At 42.8% G+C, this 24,510-nt stretch overlaps 1 protein-coding gene across 1 annotated transcript; it reads right to left on the bottom strand.

The window, feature by feature from the left end:
- Positions 1-1,038: 1,038 nt before the first annotated feature.
- On the bottom strand, positions 1,039-24,205 carry aclya (ATP citrate lyase a). Its single transcript, XM_030056966.1, has 28 exons — positions 24,057-24,205; positions 20,192-20,377; positions 17,838-17,960; positions 15,535-15,597; positions 15,207-15,397; positions 12,845-12,924; positions 12,064-12,194; positions 10,712-10,830; positions 9,983-10,119; positions 9,798-9,859; positions 9,561-9,678; positions 9,144-9,298; positions 8,063-8,156; positions 6,632-6,773; positions 6,322-6,490; positions 6,127-6,231; positions 5,832-6,028; positions 5,674-5,755; positions 5,462-5,572; positions 5,210-5,337; positions 4,981-5,074; positions 4,601-4,755; positions 4,351-4,501; positions 4,095-4,238; positions 3,677-3,790; positions 3,471-3,553; positions 2,868-2,944; positions 1,039-2,723 (listed from the first exon to the last, which is right to left on the bottom strand). The coding sequence occupies exons 2-28, from the start codon at positions 20,348-20,350 to the stop codon at positions 2,629-2,631; spliced, it is 3,279 nt and encodes a 1,092-aa protein (XP_029912826.1). The 5' UTR covers positions 20,351-20,377; positions 24,057-24,205; the 3' UTR covers positions 1,039-2,628.
- Positions 24,206-24,510: the final 305 nt, after the last annotated feature.

Below are 24,510 nucleotides of genomic sequence, written 5' to 3'. Positions count from 1 at the left end.
CAAGATCAAATACAGACTCCAAGAGCTATAATGATGAAAGGTTCAGATTTAATGATGAGTTAAAAAAAAAAAAAAAAAAAAAAAAGACCTTCAATGTAGAAATATCAGGGCCCCACTCCAAAATGGACAGCCTTGAAAAGGGGAAGTTTAACGAGCTACCAAAGGTCATCCGAAACTGGAACAGAAGAATCCTAAATTAAGGGACTCCATGCCCATTAAAACCATTTTAAATGTCCTCCATAACTGTGGGATGTGTATTAATGCACAAGGAGACAGCAAGCTCTCAAAATCTTGTCGCAAAATGTCTTCTGGTCTGATGAAACCGAGAAAAAATACAGCACGCAAACCAAAAGGCACAGTGCATGATTTAAACATATTGGTAGCAGCATCTGATACGGGTGGAGAACATGAAAAGCCCCAGATACCAAAACATTTAAAGGAACATCTGTTGCCCACTGGGGGGGAAAACGCTGACGTTCTCTCATTTTTCAACATGACAACAATCGAGTAAAGTGGTTTTCATGTTCTTTTTTTTTTTTTCCATGGCTCCTGCAGCTGACTCTCATTCACATGTGTAGGTACTGTCCAAGTTTCCCTGGATTGTACATAATATTAAAATAATTACTCATACAGTTTGGTGTCATAGCCACGTCTAATGAAGCAATGCTTTGAAACCTGAACAAATTCACTTGGTTTCTTTCAAATCAACAAAAGGAATGGCTTTTGGAAAGAGGATGACCAGGATCCTGTAGAGGCCCAGAGACAACCTGGAAAATAGATTCAATATCCAAATAAGTGAAAAATCCCCTTTTTATGGATTTTGATTTCAGGCCTTAAGACAATAAAAACCAGAAAATCTTACAGGAGCATGCAGTATATCCTGTACACAGCATGTACACTATGTTTTTATCACTCTAATATCCCTACACAGGGTAATAACTCGATACATGTGTGGAGACAGACTATGAATCTGTTTATAATTATCACTAACATACATAAATACATTTGCAAATCAATTTATACGAAGAGAAGTGCTGATTACACTGAGGTATTCCATTACGTTACATTTTATTTGACTCATTTACACAGTTCTAAACATTCAGTACAGAGGCACATTCAGTTCACAGAAGACAAAGTTAAACAAAAAAAGATGAGACAACACACTGGTGAAGATAAAAAGCTGTGGCTGCCCACAGACCTCGACAGTTTGACAAACATTCAGATGAATGAAGACATGAGCGACGCCTGTGTGTGCAGTGCCATTTGGGCCCGTTAACTTGCAGGAAATGTGTGAGTGTGTGTTAAGTAGTAACAGACCCCATCTTCTATTAACATAGTAAAAACAAAATTATACACAGAGCTGTTAATGTGACATCTTTAAAATCTCAAACTAACAAAGAGTAAAGTAATAACAGGCTGGAATGATCTGAAATAGCGCACAAAATATGAAAAATGTACCAGTAATCATTATATTACACTTTATTCTTTCCATTTGGAATTTATTTTTCCTAAAACCACAGTTGCCTTCAATGGGAAGTACTACCAAGAGGGCATACAAAAATACAACCAGCAATTAAATAGGTTTAATGTGACCACTGCCTTTATGATAATGATATGAAAAAGGACTAGACAATATATATAAAAAAATTCCTCTCATAGAAGATGATAAACTAGTACCTGGGATATCACAGAATTACCTGGATTAACTTAAAACAAAGTGCTAAAAACAAACCCAAAGCTCTCTATGTTTTTATTCTAATGATAAACAACATAACTTCAAATTTACATTCTTTCTGAAACCATCCCGCCACATTTTCCATCGGCAAGTTACAATATTTCCTAGGAACAGCAAATGGCACCACACACCGGGAGTGACTCATGAAATGGTCCCGTTTCTCCTGCTTCATCTTGACCAGTGTGTCAAAAACATTACAGAACAGCAGATCTATTACATTCTGGTACCATTTAATTTTCACTGTTAACACTATACATAAATAAAGTTCTGATCTACAGTATGTTATCGTATGATAGCTACACATTATTGCACTACGGGCTCACCCTTTACAGAAACCTCATAATTCTCATATGGCACAATGAAGAGAACTGCACTGAGACACAACAGTCTGTGATACAGACACATGCTAGGCTTATATGATGACGGTGTGATGCTTGGGGGCAAATCACAGTGCTTCACTATTGTAGCCATGAGAGCAGCAGTGGTAAACAATGTAAGCGGACACTAGATCCTCACTGTTAATCTTGGCGAGAGGATTTCCTGTGATTTCCTCAACACTACAAGGAAAAGTGTCAACAGTTGAATAATCCGCTTCATCTCCCCCTACTTTATGCTGGATTTATCCTCCAATCTCCCTAGCGGATGGATTTATCCAAGTGGGGCTTCACAGTTTAGCAGGTTTTGCTATTATTCACAGAGCTGCATCACTAGCCATTTTCTAGGACTAAAACCATTCTCTCTTAAGTCTTTTTTTCCAATGTTTGCTACTAGTAACGGCTTCCCTATGTTGTATCTTGCCACCGCATTAGGATGACAGGATGGTGTGGGTGGCTTGCAGGGGGGGAGGGGCACAGGGGACAGAGGGTTACCACTGTCTAATTTGGTCGCTGCGATTACATGGACATGTGCTCTGGGAGCACATACGAGATGTCATCCCAGGGGTGACGGTACAGACCCTGCTTCAGCCTCTTCTGGTCCAGGTAGTGTCCTGGGGCGAGACAAGCAGACAGTGTTTGAGTCAGTTCGAGTCAAAAAAAAAAAAAAAAGTGTTTGCCCTCTCACAAACGAACCCACAGTGCAGCGTCTGAATGCTGAAACACATGACCCATATTAACAAAAAAAACTGGCTCACCGATGAATCCCATGCTGCGTCCCAGGACAAAGATGCCATTCAGAGCACCAATCTCCACAAACTCATCAGCTTCATCCCTGCAGAGGTCATGAAGAACACCACGGAGACAGAGTTAATGAAATTCAAGAGGGCAGCACTGGATACAGACATTGCGCTTCCAATTTTTCAATAGTGCTCTTTTGTATACCGAATTACAATAAATATAACATACAGAACTCATAATTTATTGTCTCTTCCAGCCTCAATAGATTTGAGGAATGCACATCTTCTCATTCTGACCCCACATTTCAGCGTGCCCAAAACTACTGTTCTGATCAGAATGTGCTCATAAAAACGGGCCACTTTTTAGACGGAAATCAGAAATTGTTACCATGCAATGACTTGCAGCTTATAGTCTGAACTATTTACATCAATTATTGTCTGTATATCTTGCCAACAACATCAGACTTCCTTCTGAGCCATTTAGCATTTCGTCCAGCCTTGAATTATCATGCAACTATGCAATTACCTGCAACAGAGCGTAACATACAATATAACTTATTTAACTCTAGCACCGACCAAGTGCACAGACACTAAGGTGATGGTCAAAAGTGACTGGCCTACCGTGTAAATCCATCGCAAGTCCTGAGCAAGTCGACAAAGGCCACACCGATGAAGCCGTCCACATTCAGGATCAAGTTTGGTTTCTAATACGAACACAGCGACCACAATACAGAAGGAAAGAAGAAAAATATTACTTAGAATGGTTGACTTACAGTTTGTCTGTATCCAGTGAAGTTTACAAAAGAGAGGAAACCGCTAATTCTTACTTTGGAGGTGGTGATCTTCTCTACATCCAGGGCGTAGTCCAGCAGCTGGGTGGATGGGAAGTGTTGCTTCACAAAGTCCTTCAAGATCTGGACTCTCATGTCAGGATTGTTAATCTGAAGACAGATTGCAGACACAGATCATTTCCTTTTTCCTCCTCTTCTCATTTCCTCTGAAAACTCCATTAGCTCTTAATTTTCTTCCTTTATCATCTCCTTTAAATGATAATCTGAGGTCATGGATAAATTGCCAGGGCATTATGACTCTGTACTTTTCACTTCTTACTATTAACTTTCTTGTAATAGTGGTAATCTAGGACTTGAAGCTCATTCTGCTGTTGGACTTATTGTAATGCCCAAAATATAAAAAGAGCATGCAAAAACATGAAAATATACAACCCAGAGGAGACTCGGTACTCACCGACTTGACTCTGTGTCCGATGCCCATGATCAACTTGCCCTCCTTCTTCATCTTGTTGACAAACTCCATGGGCAGCATGCCGCTGTCAAATGCCTTGCTGAACTGCTTGGCTGCAGCATCGAGAGCTCCTCCAAAGCGGTCACCCTGAAAGAAGTACACACACAATCAGAAGAAAACATTTACGTTTGCACATCGAGCTATGCTGATAGTGCTGTCGGTAAGTTTAGTGCATGGGTCCCGGTGGGCGATGTCTTACGATGGTGAGAAGGCCAGAGGTGAGGCTGGAGATGAGATCTTTGCCAGCTCGGGCACAGACGATTGTGTTGTGGGCGCCGGAAACAGCAGGGCCGTGATCGGCAGTCACCATCAGGCACATCTCAATGAACTGGCAGGCATACTTGGGCAACCTGCACACCGAAGGGAACACATCACATAATGGTTGTTCATGTCAGTGAAAGAGTTTCTCAAAAGTTTGTCGGTGGCTACTTAAGGATTGAGAATCGGACCTCCTCTGGAACCAGAGCAGCCCCAGCGTTCCTCCCAGGCCTATCTCTGACTTGAAGATCTCGGTGATGGGCATGCCTGCGTAGATGAGCTCCTGACCCCTCTCGTCACAGATGCTGGTCATGAAGGAGGCTGGCTTGCGAATCAGACCCAGCTCCTGCAGGGCAAACAGATGGAAGAAGGGAAAAAGACAAAGCAGAGAAAAGTCACCCATTGTGTTCCATCTGTCTCAGTTAACCTAATAGGATGTGGTTCAGTGCGTTTTGTCTTATGAATGTCTACAGTGAACTCTCAGCTGATGAGTTCACATTAAAGTGTGTGATTCATGTTTATCTCATGAGGGAGGTTTGCCAGTGTGTCTCTGACTCGCCGGCATACTCACTCGTGCCCAGGAGTAATCCATTGGCACGGTGGGAGGCGGGACTTCCTCTGCTGGCTCGATAACTCCTTTGGCAACAAGGTCATCATACACTGATCTGCAAAGGTGGATATGAAACTTTACTAGAACGCATCTTAGCAGTGATTGCTGTGACCATTACAAAGCATATCTAACAAAATAATGGATGCTGACGTGGCTGTTTGAGGGAATGGACGTGTCTTTGTGCACTGACTTGATTATGTCTCCCAGCTCATCAAAGCTCCTGGGCACAAAGGCGCCGGCCTCCTTCAGAGCCTTGTTCTTAGCCACAGCTGTCTCTGAGGCCTGGTTGGCACAGGCTCCAGCATGGCCGAACTGGACCTGAGGGAAAACAAGGTGCAGCACAGGTCAAAATGGAGCACTGTATCTTGTCTTGTGTCTCTTTACAATGCAGATGCCTAATGGTGCCTTGAACGTGAAACAGGCTTTGCATCTGCCCTCTCACCTCTGAAGAGAACATAGTGGCACAGGTGCCAATGCACCAGCATACCACTGGCTTTGTGATCCTGCCTTGTTTAATAGCCTGGCAGATCTTGTACTCCTCTGTGCCTCCAATCTATAGGGGGTAAGAGGAGAAACAGAATGAGTAGCAGCAAAAACAAATAAATTATTGTTTAGAATAGCAGGCAGCAGTGCGCCTGTTGATTTAAGCCTCACCTCTCCCAATACAACAATCATCTTCACTCCAGGAGTGTCTTGGTAGCGCAGCACATGGTCAGTAAATACTGAGCCTGGGTATCTGGAAATGAGTCTGGCATTACACACCTATTCACACCCACGTGTTCACACACTGCAGACAAAAGAAAGTTACAAACCTGTCTCCACCAATGGCCACACCCTCAAAGACCCCATCCGTAGTGCGGGAGATTATGTTGTTGAGTTCATTGGACATGCCGCCGGAGCGGGACACGTAGGCCACGCTGCCCGGGCGGTAGAGCTTGGAGGCAAGAATGTTATCCAGCATGCCTCCCGTGTTCCCAATTTTAAAACAGCCTGGCTTGATACCTCCAACCTGCAGCCAAAATACAAAGAAATTCAAGTGGTTTGCTTAAACAACATTTGACACAGTGAGATCCTGTGCAATTTTGTAAGAAAGGAAGTTAGACTAACGGTTGCTGGTCCAATTATTGTGACACCCTTCTCGTCTGCGACCTTGATGATCTTTCTGGTGTGAGCTTCCGGGATTCCCTCAGCAATAATAGCAATGGTGTGAATCTGAAATCAGTTGAATAAAAAGGCATAGCTGTTAGTATTAATCATTACTGCTGTCAAGGTGCCCTGTGGATGGTGCGGGGGCTCATTTACCTGTGGGTACTGCATGGTCTCCATGGTGCTGTCGAAAGCAGAACGCAAGGAGGCAAAGCTGATGAGCACGTCCACCTCTGGGTGCTTTTTCATGGCATCACCCATGTTCTTGTACACAGGGATGAGGATCTCTTTATGGCCCCAGTAGAATTTCTGTTTGTGGTCTCCACTGGTAAAACATTTACATGTAAAAATATAAGCAACACAAAAGGAAAACACATTTAGAGGGTGGTAGAAACAGAAACTGCTCATTTAGGTGAGAAGATCCTGACACGAACAGCAGAACAGAGTAAACACATGATAAACTTACGTGAAGGGGTACACCATGGCTGCGACAGATGGCTCATCTCTGGAGCAGACATAGTCAAAGTCCAGCATGCCCTGCACTGCCCGTGTCTGCATGCCCCACACTATGGACTTGGTGTGCTTGCTGAAGAGGGTGGTTGCCTTGGCTACCGGGTGAGGAAAAGCAAAGAAACAGATGGAAATCAAGGAAAGGTCACTAAAAAGTGATGCGCTCTGCGAGATCATGTTCTTGTTAAGTTGCAGTGCATGCAAATATTAAAAAAAAACAGACCCTATAATAACTAAGAAAGCAAAGAATATAAGGTTTCACAAGTTGATTTGTACTGAGCCAAAACATGACAGGGCACACGAGACACCATAAGCAGTCAAACATAGTATGGGAAAAAAAAACAAAACAAAACAATGACAACTAGTGGCAAAACAAGAGAACATACGTTTATGAGACCATTTTAGAATATTGGTAAGAACATCAATAAGATTAATCGATCAGACAGAGGAAGCAGAGGGCAGGGGCACATAGCAGAGGGACTTCATGGGGTCCATGGGTGACATGGTGAACCTAGAGGAGTAGCCTACCTCTTGACCTGGCTGCAGAGACCTGCCCCTCTGATGCAAAAATCACAACAAGTACAAGAAAATATATTTTTTTAAAGGCCCCCTCCAACCACTGATTAAAAAACTCATCTCTGTTCATCAATATTACTTCTTTAGAAACCGTTTTCCATGAAAAACATCCCTTCATCCCTTAAAAATGGCTAAGGTATAACTATACACTTTGCCTTCATTTAGTTGTATTTTTTCCAAGAAATCTCTCAGTTATAGTAATATTGATTCATGTGAAACAGGTATTTTGAGTTGGTCTATTTTTTTTTTCAAATAATAATAATAATAATAATAATAATAATAATAAGCACCACCCCAATAGTTGATGGGATCTGTTCCTTAGGTTTATAATGTCATGAACCTGGCCTGTCTGAATCCGTCTTTTTGAGCCTGCTCTTGGTGCGCTGCAGTTTCAAAGAGGAAAAACTCGCTTTGCTCCTGATAATGTTTTGCAGCATATGAAAAACACCACATGGACCTGTCAGCATGGTTAAAAACTTGGAGGGGGTCTTTAAAAATCAATTAACTTATAATTTACTATTATTATTCAATTCATTAATGTGTCTGCCCTGTTATATAAAATCCAAACAGTGTCCATTTCCAGTTGACTGACTGGCTTGCAAAGCTCTCTTGTTGTCTGAAGAGGGAGCCATAGTACTTAGAACACATAGAACACAATTTTCAGACATATGATCAAAAGGCTTCTCTCTGTCACACATCCCAGTGGAGGACCCGTGCATAAACACACAACATATAAACACCTCAGCAACCAGAGTGCCTAAATTTCCTTCTCCAAAGCAATGTGTGTGTGTGTGGATGTGTGTGTTCTCACCTTGAGGGGCTCCTGTCTTAACCTTCTTGGCTGGTGAGCCGTCAACCCTCGCTCTGTTTTCAGAGAAAGAGGCCGTCCTGCTGGAAACTGGAGTCTGTAGGGAACAGACACAAGAGAAATGAGATAATTAATCTAAAGACATGCCGGGTGCACACTGCGCTTCTTCTGCTGTCCAAATAAAACAAGTGTGCACTATGCATTAATGCGGAGAGCTCTACCAACAGCTGAGCTGACTACAAGTGGCCGCCAAACAGCGCAGCCATTCATGTGAGCTACACAATGGAGAAGGCTGGTATTTATTCCCTTCAGGTTATTTTATGAGACGTCGCCTACACACAAGTTACACAAAGAGACTGAGTGTTCCTGACTTGTCGTGCCACTGGCCACACAGGTAAAGCATTGTAAAAATGAGCAACTGGATTTTAGTGATCCAAGCTGAACAGTGGAAACCTCTGACACATAATATTAATATGATTGACTCTGGTAATTCCTAAAACAAAACAAAAAACTTGTATTTCTTGTTTCTTTATATTTTTGCATTACTCTTACTATGACTTTGTGTTGTATTATACTGTCATGCTGCTGACACTACACCCATTTCTCCTTGGCAACTATCTGTATTTTAAGTGTACATTTGAATTATGTAAGTATACAAATATGACAGTATCAATAGATTAAAGGTAAATGCATGCATGTAAGTGCACGCACACCCAGACACAGGCATGCACACACACTTTTCTGAAAGGCCATGCACTGCACATTTCTAATGGAGGCCTCCGGGCAGTAGCAGTGGTTTACTGTGCTCTGACTGCTATTTGAACTAGAGCAGTACACAAAGCCGTGCAATGTTCCATACAAAGACCCACTGGGCTTCTGATAACCTCACTGCATGCCCCGTTTCACTAAAAGGAGGAGAGGGTAATGAATGAAACAGAGGCTGTGGCATGCAGGTCTTCTGTTCACTCTGGCAACAGACTAGACTACACTACTGGTGGTGTTTGTGATGTAAATTTGCTGTGCGCTAAGCTGGCACGACATCACCGCAGCTCGTTTGTCTCCTCTGAGCGAGTAAGTGTCATACCGATGTGCTGCCACTGGAGTTGAGGAGGAAGTTGGCAGTGTGGGCAGCAACAGGGGGCTGGTTCGGGATTGGACGGTGGCCCAGTGCCATGCCAACAATGGCAGTCATGTGGGTTTCCGTGCCAAAGACATGAATAGGGATCCCGGTGGTCTTGCCTGAGGACAGCACCAAAATCCAAATTTAGCGTGGTGCTTGAAAATGAACTTGTTTACATATGAAAAACATCCAATACAGTCATTTGGAGGTATTTTGAAGTTCTACACATATAAACAAAATATGCAGCAATGAGGAAAAAGTGCATTTACAGTATGGAGTGGTACGTTAAATGGGATTTTTTTTTAACAAACCCACATGAGTATGTGTGTGCATGATGAAAACTATTGGCTGGATTTACAGATGACAACAGGAAGTACATACCGACTTCTCCCATCACCCTGAGACCCTCCTGGTAGTTGGGGCCTCCACGGCGGACAAAAATGGTGACCTCATGCTCTTTTAGAGGCACCTGGTAGTCTCTGATAGCTCTAACGATGCCCTAGCAAAAAAAAAAAAAAAAAAAGAAGAGTTACATTCATTTCGGAAACGTTCTGGGGTCAGATATTGATGCTACTTTGCAAAAAGAAAAAAAAAAAAAAAAAAGTGATCTTAATCTACCTTGAATGTAGCTGCGACATTTGTGAAGTTTGCAATGCTGCCTCCGATGATCAAAACCTTTCCTGCAAAACAAAAAAAGTTTCCGTGTTAAAAAAAATACAACATAAAAAATTCTTTAAGAAAAAAAAAAAAAAAAAAAAAAAAAAAAAAAAAAAAACAGACTAAATTAAGGGCATATTTCCCACCTTCCGGGTGCTTCTCTCGCGTCATCAGTGACAGGATGGTCTTGGCGTAGTCATACGTCTGCTGTTCACTCGGTGCTCCTGAATACTCCCCGTAGTTGGCCAGCTCATTGACCCCACCCAGGTCACAGATTGTGTCACTATGGAAGAATTTTATTGGTCACCCAAACAGAGGAAGGAGCCCTAGCAACTACATCTGTTGGACTGTTATGCTGACGTTCAGCCGGCATGACACTAGTGTAGTTCTAGTAGTTTGCTTGATTTTAAAAAGGAGCTGGATAATCAAGCATTTGAGCACCACGCTTCATGTTGCACTGTGACACTAAAATGCACCCTTACCTTCTGTTTTGAATAAATAATACGGTGTAAATAAAACAGAACAATTTGGCAGAGCGCAGAGGGAATAATTAGTCATGGCTGGTGTGTCTGGAAGTTACGCTTCACACCCGAGACAGACGCTTGTTCCTCCAGACTCTCACTAACAGGGCAGCTTCAGAGAATCCAATTTAGCAGGCAGCTGAACAGGCAGAGTGTGGGCTGGGCTGCTGCGCCATCAATCTCACTACAGCATCACTGGCATTCTTTCCTGATGCTAAACCCGATTATGCAGACTGAAGCCATTATAATGAGGATAAAGCCAAGGGACAATTTCAGGAGCCACATTTAGAAATATGGACGTTTGTTTCACTGACTCATTCGGGGCTTTGTTGATCTAGTTTCAGTGCTGCGTACCTGTACACCACGGACGCGCCTCCTCCTGCCACCATGGTCCAGATCCTGCCCCGGGGGTTGAGCAGGGTTAGTTTGAGGCTAGCACCACTCTTGGCATCGAGGTCGGCGATGTAAGCCTCCTGCAACACCGAGGGAAAGGTCAGGCGAAGAGTCAAAAGGACGGGTATGTCAATACAGGAGAAAAGGAGGGGAGGTGGGGGTCCAAGTGACTGTCCTGATTACAGCAATAATCAGGGCAACCACTTGTACACACACCACCTCATTTGGCCACAATTCCCCATGTGAGTGTGCGTGGATTTTAAAGAGATAAGCATTACTAATATTGGTCTAACAATTTAACACATGGCAGCACGCTCAACGTACAACACATCTTTATCACCGGATGAAAAGTTAAGCGTGCGAGTGGATCTGATGCCCACGAGTGCTTGTTTGTGACAGCGAGGGCCACAGCTGGGGACTGAGCGTAAACATGCCCAATCAAAGGTTCCCGCTGTCCCTCAACCTGCTCCAGACTCACAGCAGCCCAATTAGAGGAGCCCGTCTGCTGCACAGACAGTCCGTCTCAAACAAGCCCCCTCAGACGGCAGCCAAGAAAAGAAAAAGGACTCCTGGATAGAGAAACGCTTCATAGGCAAGCCTCATTTTTTAAAAAAAGAAACGCAAAGCAAATGCACACCGCTGCTTGCAACATTCAAATCTCCAGTGTGCCTTGAAAAAAGGACATCTCACTGTACCGTACGGCAAGAAATGTCATCTAGATCCTTGTGGACCACTCCCTGCCCAGACGACCTTTACTGTTAGGATCTCTTTCTCCAGAATGAGTCATACAGGCTGATTAACAACTGTGCTGCCACCACTCCCCTTCCTCATTACTGCCACAGCCACAGCATCAGCAGCAACACAGAGGCTGTAGCAGAGCCTCACATAAATAATATAAATTTAAATCTTTTGGATGGGAGTATAACGAAAAAGTATAACGTTTCCTTTTGGCAAAATAAAGTTGATTATTGTTTATAATGGTGATTGTGCTCTGTGACACAAAGTTACACTTTTTTACCCCTGGATCACTGCATAATTAGGTAGATCTGATGCAAATACAGAATAAAATCCAAGTCACTGTATTTACGGTGAACCGCAACTCTTATCAGCTAGGAAATTTACAGTTGGGCATGGATATTTTGTTGAGACTACTGTACATTTATTGAAAAAGAGGAATCCACTTATTTTTGCATTCTAGCCTATCCTCATTCTTCAGCGAGAAGCATGCTTACGGCTGCGACTAACAGCAGCTTTCTGATGCTGACAGGCTGAAATCGGAGCTTTTACTCTCCAGCCCTTCAGCCCTGCCTCACCTCAGGATAGGCCTCCCTGCCGAAGGGTGGAGGGAACTCCACGTCCCCCCACTTGGCCTTACAGATGTAATCAGCCGTGGCATCGATCTTGGCTGCCATGTCGAGCACATACACGCCATCTTTTGTAACCACTGAGAGGAGGAGAGAGAGAGCGAGAGAAAGTAAAACAACACAAGTAGTTAGGCCTGTGACCCACAACAAGGCGCACACCCACCTACTGATTTTTGCTTCGTCTTAATATTAGAATTTATATTAGCAGCACAGAGGGTCTGAGCTTTAAATACAACACCATGCCCAGCCCCAGCCTTCCTGTTCTCCCTCCAGGAGGCAGAGGGCATGGAGATACAGTGAAAATGGGGAGGATATGGAGAGGCGGTGGGACATCAAAGCAGGGAGAGTCAGTCTCAGCAGCCTTGGCCACCTCCAGGAACCGGGAACAGCTGCCACAGGGCATGTACTGGTGCCCAATTACTCCATTATAAACAAACAGTGCCGTCATCAAACAGCAAGTGCATGAATTATTGAATCTGTTCCTCCCTTGGTGCAAGAAATGTGTTAGAATCAACTTCTGCCTCTCGGTTTCATAACAAGATGATTTTTCATAATGGATAGATGTTTTTTTTTTTTACCACCAATTTCCCTTTGATGTTCCTTTTCCAGTTGCGTAATCTCATGACATATTTATGGATCTCTGTTGCGTGTGTCATCATAATGACTTGCTCAGACACAGAAAACCTTGTAATAGGGGATGTGGTGTAAAGCTGCCAAGGCAAAAACTTACCAAGCGGGTTTATTTCCAAGTATGTGAAGAACAGGTCCTCATACAGGTTGAAGAGTCCCACAATGAAGTTGGCCAGGATCCTGCAGGAAGTTGACGGTTATTTTCTCAGTTCTATTCTAAATCTCTATTGGTGCAGCACTAGAATCATGTATGCAGTAACTTGCATCACGTGCAAAGGTTATCAGCTTTTTAAAAATCAGATATGAGCAAACTATAGTTAAAAAAATGGGTTTCACAGAGGGAAATGTCCACTGCACATTGACAGTTTCATAGAGTCACTGGTTTTGATCTCTGACTTTCACAAGATGAATTGTGACTGCTGCTGAAAAAATTGTTTGTATAATAGTTGCACAAATGCATTGTCCATTACACTGTAACTTCCATAAGTGTCTAAGCAATTTGATTTTCATCTTGGAAAATTGTTTGTTTGTTCCTCTGACACAGCATTGGACACTTTATATTAATATATGTTATGTGTTATATTTGTATATTTTTCTCTAAAGAATTTGAGCAACTGGAATTGAGCCCATTTCCCTTCAGGGATCAATAGGATATTTCTGATTAAAGCACATGACAGCACATGTTCCAGTATGCAACATCCTACATAGTGGGTGCACTGGAATTTCCTGATTATAATATCTCAGATCTTGAGATCCCTTGTACATCTTATGCCAGGTGACAACAACAGAAACCATTCCACTTGACAGCAGGCCATTCAAAAGGCAAAAATAATTCTTACAAAAACAGTGAGTCACTTTCTTTCACAAACACAATCCAAAAAAAGGTGTAGCCAATATCATTAAAAGGATTGTGGGGAAAGAGCAGGGGGGGGGTTGGGAGGAGGAGAGGAGGAGGCGACAGTCCAGCAAGATACGAGCCAACACCTGTAAATTAGCTGCAGCAAGCCTTGCTACAGGAGAGGAAAAATCTAATTTGTTTCCCCCTCCTCCACATGTCAAAGCAGAGCACTGAAGAGAGGGGGTAGTGACGAGGAAGAGGAGGAGGAGGAGGAGGAAGGCAGGACAGGAGAGCAGAACACTGCCTGTCAGCTGTGCAGGCAGTTCAGCCCCTTTGTAAGCATGTCAGCCTGCAGTCAGAGGCCTGGCCGTCCCACAGGAGAAAACCATGACCAAACCCAGAGTGACTCAGCTTCACGTGTCTGCTTTTGATGGGAGGGGGGGGGGGGGAGGGCCGAGTCCCAAACCTGTTTTCAATCCGGAGGGTGAGGGGAGTGGGGAGAGATGAGGAGGGCTTGGCAGAGTGTAATGCAGGGGCAGCCCCTTCAATGTCAGCCAAGACAGTCAATCCAGCCAGAAACTGCCTTAAGAAAGAAAAAAAAAAAAAAAAAAAAAAAAAAGAGCGCTGCTGGGAAGATGGATAGGAATGGTTTGGGTCACTGTATGGCAGCCATCAAAACAAAGAGACGTGCTCTGAATGGGACTGTAGAGGGGGGAAAAAAAGGCTCGGGGGGGGGGGGGGGGGGGGGGGGGGGGGGTTGTGCAGCTGATCGAAGGAAAGTGAAGCATTTGTCATTTGTCTAATGGAAGCTCTCCTCCCCTCTTCTCCCTCTGCCCCACCTTTACTGCCGTCTCAAAGGGCTCTGTTGCTTCAGCTGTGTGCTGCCTCCGTCTTCCAGCATTGGCCACAAGCACAGTAATATGAACATATAAATATGTACATGAAAATGCTGTCTACTTGTGAGCACTGTGAGCAGCACTAAGATCAATGAGATCAAATCGATGTCATGAAGAAGCTTATTGATTGATTTGAAGCTTCCTTCACTCAGCTGATACTATTATTCTTATTTATGAAATCCATATAACCTACTGCCATGTATAGATAGCACAAACTTGGATTGATGAATGAATATCTCAAATCATAACCGACTAGCTGCCTCGGGTCTATCCAAACCGCTGGCAGACGGAGGCAGGAACTGTAGAAAGAGTCAGACGGCGAATGCAAACATAATTAACCTGCTCTGTATTTGAAATTCTGAACACTCCCACCCCTTCTGTACACAAACCGCTGCTTAGGTGAAGATTTTAAGCCACTGCTCGCTTTGCAATAAGTTCAGGCTAGAGCCTCTACCATCCAGTTGTAGATCTAGCTCGTGGGTGGCTACTGCCATGTAAGATTACCAGTCGAAATCAATCTGTTGTGCAAAACATGAATTTCTGCATGAACGACCTGTGTTGTACATGTGACCCGTTTCAACTAATGCCGCATTTTTAATTCTGAGTCCCTGAACGGGCTCGGCAAGCCAGCTCGTGAGCTTCATGTGCAAAACTATCGTGAACATTTTTACGTGGACAGATAGTTTTAAGTTCCACACTCTGCTCTCTTTTTTTTTCATTCAACTCACGCTTTCTTGTCATTGGGGGCGTGGGTCAGGAGCTCTTTCTTGACAGACTCCTCTGTAATCTTTCCATCCACCCCGACGAGCAGCTTCCTCGCCTTGGCGTCCACGTCTCCGACATCCACCCCTCCCTCGTGGTGAAACAGCACGTAGTCGCCCTCCCGTGCGGCGTAGATACACACGTAGAACTCCTCCTCCTGGATTATGGGAGATTCAAACCGGCAAATAATGTCAATGCAAAATATATTTTCGTCCTACAGCTCTGGAAAAAACATTATGGGTCGAGATGAATCTCTAAAACCTGAACGAGGGCTGAGCTAGAGGATGGGTTTACCTGCTTATGCGGGACGAACGGTTCAATGAGGAAGTTCTTAAGCATTCCTTTCGCTTTTCCCACCTGACAAAACAGTTAAAAAGGAGAAAATTAAATATTTAGCAGGAATAGATAATTAGGGGAAATGGGAGTTAGGAGAATAGGAGAAAAACAAAGTATTAGCATGTATTCCCAGAGGAGAAAAAGAAACAACATTTCTCTGAAGGTTTCCACTTTAATGCATCACTGCGCTGATTTTCAGACATTGTGTAACTTGGTTGGTGGAGAAGGGACACAAGAGGTACAGACAAAAAAACAAGTCAGCCCAATAAATAGGAAACAAACACAACAGAAAAAATAAGTGGGAGAGGAAGTCTTGTAAAGACTGCAGACTGTGGACAAAAACAACATTTCAACCGGTCTGAAATATGAAATGAAAAACAAGACCCCGGCTAGACCCAAGTGACAGGATTTGGTAGAGGGAAAAAAAACAAACTGTCACAATGCATTGCTGCAAGCGAGACCCGCTAACACGGCCGCCTCGTTCGGCGGGGCTGTCACTGTTCTTGTGTTAAAAGGCCACCAGGCACAAAGTAACCTGGGACTGACTGAGAGCCAGCCAGGGTGAATAAAAAGGGAAAGGAGAGAGGGAGCTGCCATTTAGAGGAGCCAAATGAAGGCGGGTTGAGGTGGGGAGAAAAAAAAAAAAAAAAAAAGACCATCTATCTGATTGAAAACCCACAAGGGACTCATGCAAAAACTCTGCGATAAATGAGCCGACACTGCCACAGCCGTCTCCCACAGAAAGAGAGGGCGGGGAGAAAAGCGCATGCATGTTGTGAATAAAAATTAAATGAGAATGATTTCATTTCACTTCATTATTATATCCCACAGTTACAGGAAATATGACTCCTCCACCTCATCCCCCCAAAAAAACAGTGACGCAATTTAGACAATTACATCTTTAAAACAGCAGCGAGGAGGCTGTTATTTGAGGAGAATAAGGGGAATAAGGGGAGTTGGTGGGATGTGGTTAAATGTAAGGAGGAAAAAGTGGTGCTGCCAAACTAAATTACTCACAGCCACCAGCGGCTGACTCGCTCCCCTAAACATCACACCCCCTGACAGTCCCTCTGATGCACTCACAGGCTAGACAAACCTCTGAAAACCAGAAGTGGTGCTGTGCTGACAGTAAAAAAAAAAATAAAAAATGTGAAGTTAAAAACCAGGTTAAAGAAAAAAAAAAAAAGACTGTTCAGTGACATCTACCTTGAAAGAATTATTCATAAAAAAAATATTCATAAATACAATAAACAGCTGCTGACTACAGCTTTACAAATGTTGTGGTTTGCTTGGTATTCTCCATTTAATATTTATTAAATGATTACTTTGGGTTTCTTTTTTTGACTGCCAATCAGAGTAATAGGCAATTTTTATATCTTGCTTTTAGCTGTTGACTTGTGATGTGAATGTCACTATTTTTAACATTTTATAGAGAAATTGAAGTCAATTAACTGAAAAAAAAAAAAAAAATTAGATTAATCAGCAATAAAAATAAAAACTCACTGCAGCCCTATGAATTATCCATTATAGGAGTAACAGTGTCCTATTTGTGTTTTTCGTCCACAATTTTCTCATCGCACATGAAACTGTCACTAGTTTGACTGTTAAAGAATAAAAAAAAAAAAAAAAAATCCAGAAGAGATCATATTTTTCTGTAACGTCAACCAACAAGTTAAAAGTGAGCTGACAGCCACGATACAGCTCTAGCTTCATCTATTATTTACAGCTGCTGACAATTTCATCTGCACTGTCTGATGCGCGATACATCCAACCAATCACACTGCTGCTCTGCCTGTGTATAACACACACACACTCCTATTTGATGTCTTATGAAGCGTCCTGGTCCCACAGGCTCCTGGTTCTTGGTTTATGAGGCAGCGCAGCATCTAAGTGCCAGATTGATGGATCTTATGAGGTGTGCTGTGTACACTGACTGGACTGATGGACCGCCTGTTTATTTTCTGGCAGGGCTTGCTTCAGCTGACTGGACTGATTTACAACCAGCGGACTGACACTGAGCTTATTAGCGATGTGGGCAGCTGTTCAGGCAAACACACCATGCATCAGGCAAATACACCGCTCACACAATAACAAAGTGCAACAAAAAGAAAGAGGGTGAAGGAAAGGGCAGTGGGAGGAGTGTCGGAGTATAACGCTGGAATAATATTGATCGGTTCTGGTGAGAGAGGGACAGGCAGGCAGACGTGGTGGGTGGATGAAACTGCCTGAGAAAGAGGAGACGGAGTGGGTGGATGACGTACTGTTGTCTCTCTCATGAGGCGGGGCTTCAGCCACTCTCTGACGCCCTTCAGGTCCAGGTTCACGCCCACCAGGCCCAGCTTCCCTCGCCTCTTAATCAGCTGGTCCGGCTTCACCACCAGCCTCTGGAGGGGGAGCACAACGCAAATCGAACGTTAGCAGGACCGACGGGCATCAAAAAAGGTCATCGCCGACATATGAACTCATATGACATGACCGTAAAGCATCAACTCTATCAAGAGCTGAGCAGAGAATTGACAATGATTATATTCTCACTTATTTATTTAGAGCAGAGGAGGTACAACATAGTGAGTAAGACAGAAGAGCATAAGGTGACAATCTCTAATATTCTCTTTATAACAAAATAACTCATTTAATTCATCATGTTATAGCATAAATCTGCAAAAAAAACAAACAAACAAAACAAAAAACAACACGTTTCTAAGCACTCCTCGTTAAACTGCTATGCAGCATTCACATCATAAAGGAAAACTCAGTACATTAGCCTTCAGATGAAATTAGTCATTCAGAAGTGTTAAAACATACAAAACCTTAATGAAGCTGTCATACACCGTGATTGAATATTCCTGTGGCTGCCGTTTATCAGTTTTTCCCCCATTAAGAGACATGTATTTAGCGAGTGACACCAGAGTTTCTATTTAATTTGTTTTAATTTGAATCATTTATACATTTCATCTTCATATGATGTTACATATCTATATTTTAATGCACTGTGTTAAGAAAGTGCATTGCACTAATTCCGCTACAATAAACAGGAATGGGAATTTTAAATTAAATTGTTCTGAGTGACTTTGCTCATCACATAACATGCCCCATTTATTGATTCACCATACCAGCTTATTCCTAATTATTCTACAGCATAGTCTTCCAAGCTGTTATGCAGATTGTGTGCAATACATTATGAATACACTTAAGTGCCAAGTACTCATATTTGACTTTTCAACTTAATTTGCACAGATGCACATTTGAGTTCCTGTGAGGCGAATTTGTTCCCCGCCTTTAGGTGTTTGAACATGAACTGCTCTGTCATGTTCATGTTGGAGTCGATGTGCAGATTAAAACACTGAAAAACATCCCTGATTCCTGCTTATTGGAAAATTATTTTCCCAGGGTATTTTTTTTCTTCTTCAGGTACAGATATCCTGATGTAATCACAGCTGATTTTCTTAGAATATATTGTATATCGCATAATCACCTGTATCATGATTCCTGTGTGTGTGTGTATTCTGTAGAGTATTGCAATGTATTGTGATGTAAATTGTATTGTGACCCATGTATCGTAATCCATAATATATTGTGAGCTCCCAGTAACTTGACTGCCAGAATTCAGTAAGTGGGAGAAAATCGGCAGTGTTTACCTCCTGAAAGCTGAAGTGAACAGTATGTTAAAGCGGGTAGTGTGCATGAGGTGAACGCAGAGTTATATCTAACCCCGGCCCATCGAGCCCGCTTCCTCTCATTGGCAAGTCAGAGACGGAGAATGACTTATGACAGTGGAGCCATTAGTATCTGGGTGCCTGCCAAAGAGGGCCATGGGTGAAAGTTAATGCAATTTCCTAATCAATTGTACCGCAGCACCTATCTCCATCTATCCTCCCTCCTCCTCCTACCTTATAGATAAAAACAACCTTCCGCCAAGAGAGAGCGGGACAGTGACGTTTTACCCTGCAAGATGAGTCACAGCGTAATTCAATTAGCTTGTATTACAGCCCCTCCGTCTCCTCCTTCGCTATCAAGAGGAGATAGATGCTACAGCAAGACAGTGGAGAGAGTAGTGAAATTGCCCTTTAACTGGAGAAGCTGGGTTCAAGCCCGTTTCAGCAAGCCGTCTGCCTTGCTGAAGTGTCCTCGAGCAAGACACACAGAAAGCTCCCTATAGAGAGAGCAGTTAGAATTATTATTAAAAGAGGCTGTCTCTTCCTATTACGCCTGTCACTTTTTAGCCACACATTCCCACATAGCTGCCTACTCCCTTCCACATTTACTTTGCTTCACCTCCTCTAAGAGGCCCGACGAGCTGCTGGACTGTCCTGCTAATGAGCACCCAGAGGCTGCTCCGCTGCCAGCTCTAAGTAATTGTTCCCATAAAATGTGGATCATTTTACACAGGCTTAAAGGAGAAGGCTTTAGACAGCTATGGGCTCCAGATTTATGATACCAAACAGTGACTGGGCACTGTGCAGGAGTTACTCTCCCACATGCATTTTTACTGCAACTGTTCTGAGAGTTGATGACGCATGTGCTTTGACTTCGATGGTCAATGTGACTACCAGAGCCGGTTGTTATGCTAAAAAAAAATAAAATAAATAAATCAGCCTCGCTCGTCCTCACCCACCTGTGTGAGCAGCCATGGGTGCTCCTCTGTCAGTCGGTCAAAGTCGGTCTCGGCGGTCACGTTGGCGTAGCGGAACCTGTTCTGGACGGCGGCTGACGTGCAGATGTACTTGTAGAGGAACTCCTTTCCCGTCTGTTCAGAAATGGCTTTGGCTGACATGACTGCTTACGCTCAGGCTAGACTGGCCTAAGAGGAGGGAGAGACAGGTGCAGAGAGATGGAGAGACAGATACACAGAATAGGAGAGATGAGTACAGAGACAATCAGACGGCCAATCGTACCATAGCATGCCCAGTTTTGCAGGATATTTGCAGAATGGAAATGTTAGACTGCATATGTGTGTCGGAATAATGTTTACCGGGTGCATTCACATCTAAATATGTGCATTTAGGCCATTATTAAAATCACAAGATTGCTGTGTCCTGAATGCTTACTATGCTATGCTCTTGTATCTATAGACCACTAGACATTGTTGACTCAAGAGATGTAGCCTTTCAGCCTCATAAACTGACTGCTGAAGTCAACACTGGCTCCTTTTATCCACTGTATATCTTCTGCCAGAAGGCTACAAAGAGCCAGTGAAAAGGTTTCATCCAGTGCAAATCTGATAACAAGGTTTGGTTTTACAAGTTTTACAATCCTCCTCTACAAATCCCACTTACGAGTCAAACTTACACATTAATTAGAATAGCAGTGAACATTTCTAAAATATGTTCTGTATTGTTCAAAGCAGAACATCAGTTTGGCTTTATTCTGCTTAATATCAAACACTGATGAACAAATTGCCTGCGGTATTAACGCAGGATAAATGCAGATAATTGAAAGAGACAGTTCGAAAATCTGGCACGAATTGTAAATGAAGCCCTCTGTCCTTGTGCAGTCACTTTTTCTCTGTTCGTCTCTGCGATCCATCCAGCCTGTGGAATCACTAAAGCTAAAACTAACTTGATTAGCCCCAGTTTGTAAGACCCACACACTAATGAGGTAATGAGCCCTTCTCTGCCTCTCAGACAATCAGTTTCCGACTGAGAGTCAACCAGCTGTAATGACTGGAGAGTATGCAGCCGTGTGCGGAGAGGGCAGCAATTACACTCTGCAGACAAGAGATTCGTGGGTTTCTAAGATCCAAAGGAAGCAAATAAGCTCATTGTGGTTCCTTAAAAAAAATGAAAAAAACAAAACAAAAAAAAACCCTACAGACTGTCTGAAGGACTTTTACTTTTATAGAAATTACATGCTACTGCACTCAATCAGTCAAAACAATTTATGTAGGACCTAAAAACTGGCACAGAAGAGTAAAGCAGGTTGCCAGCTGAGTATTGTGATATTTTTTGCAATACTGCATCGATTCTCATACCTCTTGTATTTATATATATATTTCTTTTACACTTTCTTTTCATTATGTTATGACATCAAAATTTTTAGCACTCTGTTAATTAACTGCATTGTGCTTATTTTGTTTTAATAAATTGGCATGGGTAACAGTTTTGACTGAGTATGTTGATTTATATGTTGCATATTTTATTGGTGTTTTGCAGAAGATGGTACTTTAAGCGCTATGCATTTTCGGTCAAATCTGCACAGAATAGCAGGATATTGCAATACAACTCATACTGTAGCAAATGTATCATGATGCATATTGTTTTGGGAGGTTCCTGCCAACACACAGCATTATTTGAGACTAACATTATCTGACCAGTCAACTAGTCATTTTATGGGTTTTAAGTATAAATGACTAAATGTCAATGCAAAACAGCCACTATTTAAGACCTGCAGGGTGATCTCATCTGATTGGCTGGTGACCCCGCGTCACTATGCAGCACTGGAAAGGCAACATGTACACACAATCCAATAAAAAAGTACTGTCTAAATGTTTTTTTTTTTGTTTTTTTTTTTTTGGTAGTTTATAGATTCCTTTCCTTTACTGGAAGGACACACGTGCAGAAAAACACAACAACCTGCAATAGCATCTATAAATCTTATTGCTTAAGGGAAGGTTTGTGACCTTTACTCTCAGGCCAGATCCAACACACACAGCTCACAACATGACACTGGTGTTTCAAGCGCACTGCACCACTCCCTGGGAATTTTGAAATCAACAATCATTGCAGGGATGCACTGATACTGATGTGAGATATTAAGCCAACATCGTACTTAAACAGCACATTATATTAGGGAAATTTCCTCAACAATAACCTCTGACATGATCAGCAATGTGTATCAGGTCAGACATCAAAACAAGTGATACGATTTATGGCTTTTCCACATGACGCATGTCAGATCTCTTGAATGGAGGAAACTGGATTAGCCACAGCATGGAACTGTTTTCAGACCACAGACTATGCTTCTAAGCTTGTATTGCTTAGTAAAAATACATAGATTTAATTTAACATTGGTAACAACAGTGGTAAATATGCACTGCTACATCACTGAAGGACACACTCTTTTACGCACTGGTCTGTTTTGTACAAGAGGAAACCTAAATGGTATCTTATTGATCGGTAAAGCATGCACACCTCACTGAGGACTATCTGACTTTCTCCAAAGCATTCAGTTGCACTGGTGAATTCAACATACCCAAGATCTATCAAGCGGAACACGTTTCCTGCTTCACCTCTTCCACTGTGAGCAGCACAAATCAGTTTTGAAAGCTGACTTTTTATTAAAGTAAGCGCTGCTCGGTGGATCATTTGTGGGCCGAGCACAAATTAAACATTTAGAAAAAGGGTTCGAGTAATGTATTTTTGCAAAAAAGCAAACATCACATTTTTATTTTGCCACTTTTTCTGACATGGCATCTACTGCACATAACATACAGAACCAAAAACCAGAACTTACATCCATGCATCTCCTCTTCCTTGTCTATCTGTCTGCTCTCTCTGCCATTACAGTCCAACATCACCTGTATTATTGACCTGACTGAAGCAAATCTTATCACTGATGTTACTTCAGACTGGATATCAAAAACAGACAGCATAATTCCTATCAAGCTGATGAACCAATTTCTTCACTAATTGCCAACTCTCCCAGATCATAGGTGGACTGAAACAGCTGTTGCCTATTGCATAACCCTGCAGAGATGGAAGATCCTCCTGGACAGCCTGTCTGCTTCTTCAGTTTGGTTCATTCTCTGCTCAGGCCTTGGCAGTCATTGCTTATAGGGATTAATGGCAGTGTTGTGCAGCTTTCTCACTACTGATCATTCTTTCTCCTGGTTCCAAACTCTCTAACACAATCCATTTCTTCTCTGCTCCAGACCTGTCAGAGGTATTAAATATCACCGCTCCACAACAACATTAACTCTGGCCCAGATGACGCACAATGACACTTGCAATCACGGGGTGATGGATGGCGGGGTGCATGGAGGCAATATCAGGCACAGATGCACACAAACATAATCAAATTAAACCTATATTTAGTGAGGGTAAAAACTGACTCGGGAGTCAGTCATGCAGAAACACACATTAAAACTTCACCCAAACTTACACAACAGCACTTGCTTAGTTTGTATCTACTCAGTTATAAAAATTAAAGATTATAAATTATAGATTGTGGGTTTATTCATAAAGTAACTGGAAAAACTGTTAGTATGCCACTTTGAGGAGGCTGGTTACTCATTGCAAGAAATGACTCGGTGAACATTTTCCAAGGGTTCAAGTGGAGTGTGGAGCCGACTGACCAGTTCAACTTGTTTTTGTTTTTGTTTTTTTTTTTGTTTTTAAACCTGTAGTTCCGTCTCTTTCACACGGCGAGAGAAAGAAAGAGACAGAGCAATAAAGATACAGAGAGAGAGGGAGGGAAGGAGGAAAGCACATGGTTAAAAAAAAAAAAAAAAAAATCAGTTTTTAAACACGTCATTCATTTACCTTGCTCCTGAAATAAAACTGTGGCGGATGCACCCCGGATTTCCTGCGGTAACTACGCGGTGTCTTGCGGTCGGGTGCGTGAAACGTGGACCTCAGTAGTGATGGTCACTTCGCTGCCTGTGGGAACTACTGGTGCCGGACCGAGGGCTTCCCTCTGAGTTTTGTCTTCGTCGCCCATCTGCCGATAGGCTTGGCTGATGTTTCCTGCTCTCTGATTGGCTTATCCCGTACCTTGCTGTCCTGGCGCGTTCAAATACTGCTGGGATATCGGAATTTGGAAACGACCAGCGCATGAACGACACAGTAACGTGGTAGGAGCATTGTGAAACATTACAATAAGGGAATATGGCCCAGGTCTAGGTAAAGCCTGACTTGGTTGAGAATTTAGGTGCTACGACGTGAATGTAGTAACCTCCAGCTAATAAATGAATTAAAACATCAACTACACGCCTGA

This window comes from Myripristis murdjan, chromosome 8, assembly GCF_902150065.1.
Source record: "Myripristis murdjan chromosome 8, fMyrMur1.1, whole genome shotgun sequence".
Lineage (NCBI taxonomy): Eukaryota > Metazoa > Chordata > Actinopteri > Holocentriformes > Holocentridae > Myripristis > Myripristis murdjan.
This window is presented reverse-complemented; position numbering and strand designations above follow the sequence as displayed.

Bases quoted from the DNA above. Each gene is read 5' to 3' on its own strand.
- aclya (XM_030056966.1), bottom strand. From the start codon at position 20,350: ATGTCAGCCAAAGCCATTTCTGAACAGACGGGAAAGGAGTTCCTCTAC. The intron at 12,195-12,844 runs GTAAGTTTTTGC...TCCTCCTCTCAG, and splicing joins CTTGGAAATAAACCCGCTTG to TGGTTACAAAAGATGGCGTG. The intron at 4,502-4,600 runs GTCCGATTCTCA...TTCGGTGTGCAG, and splicing joins CTGCTCTGGTTCCAGAGGAG to GTTGCCCAAGTATGCCTGCC.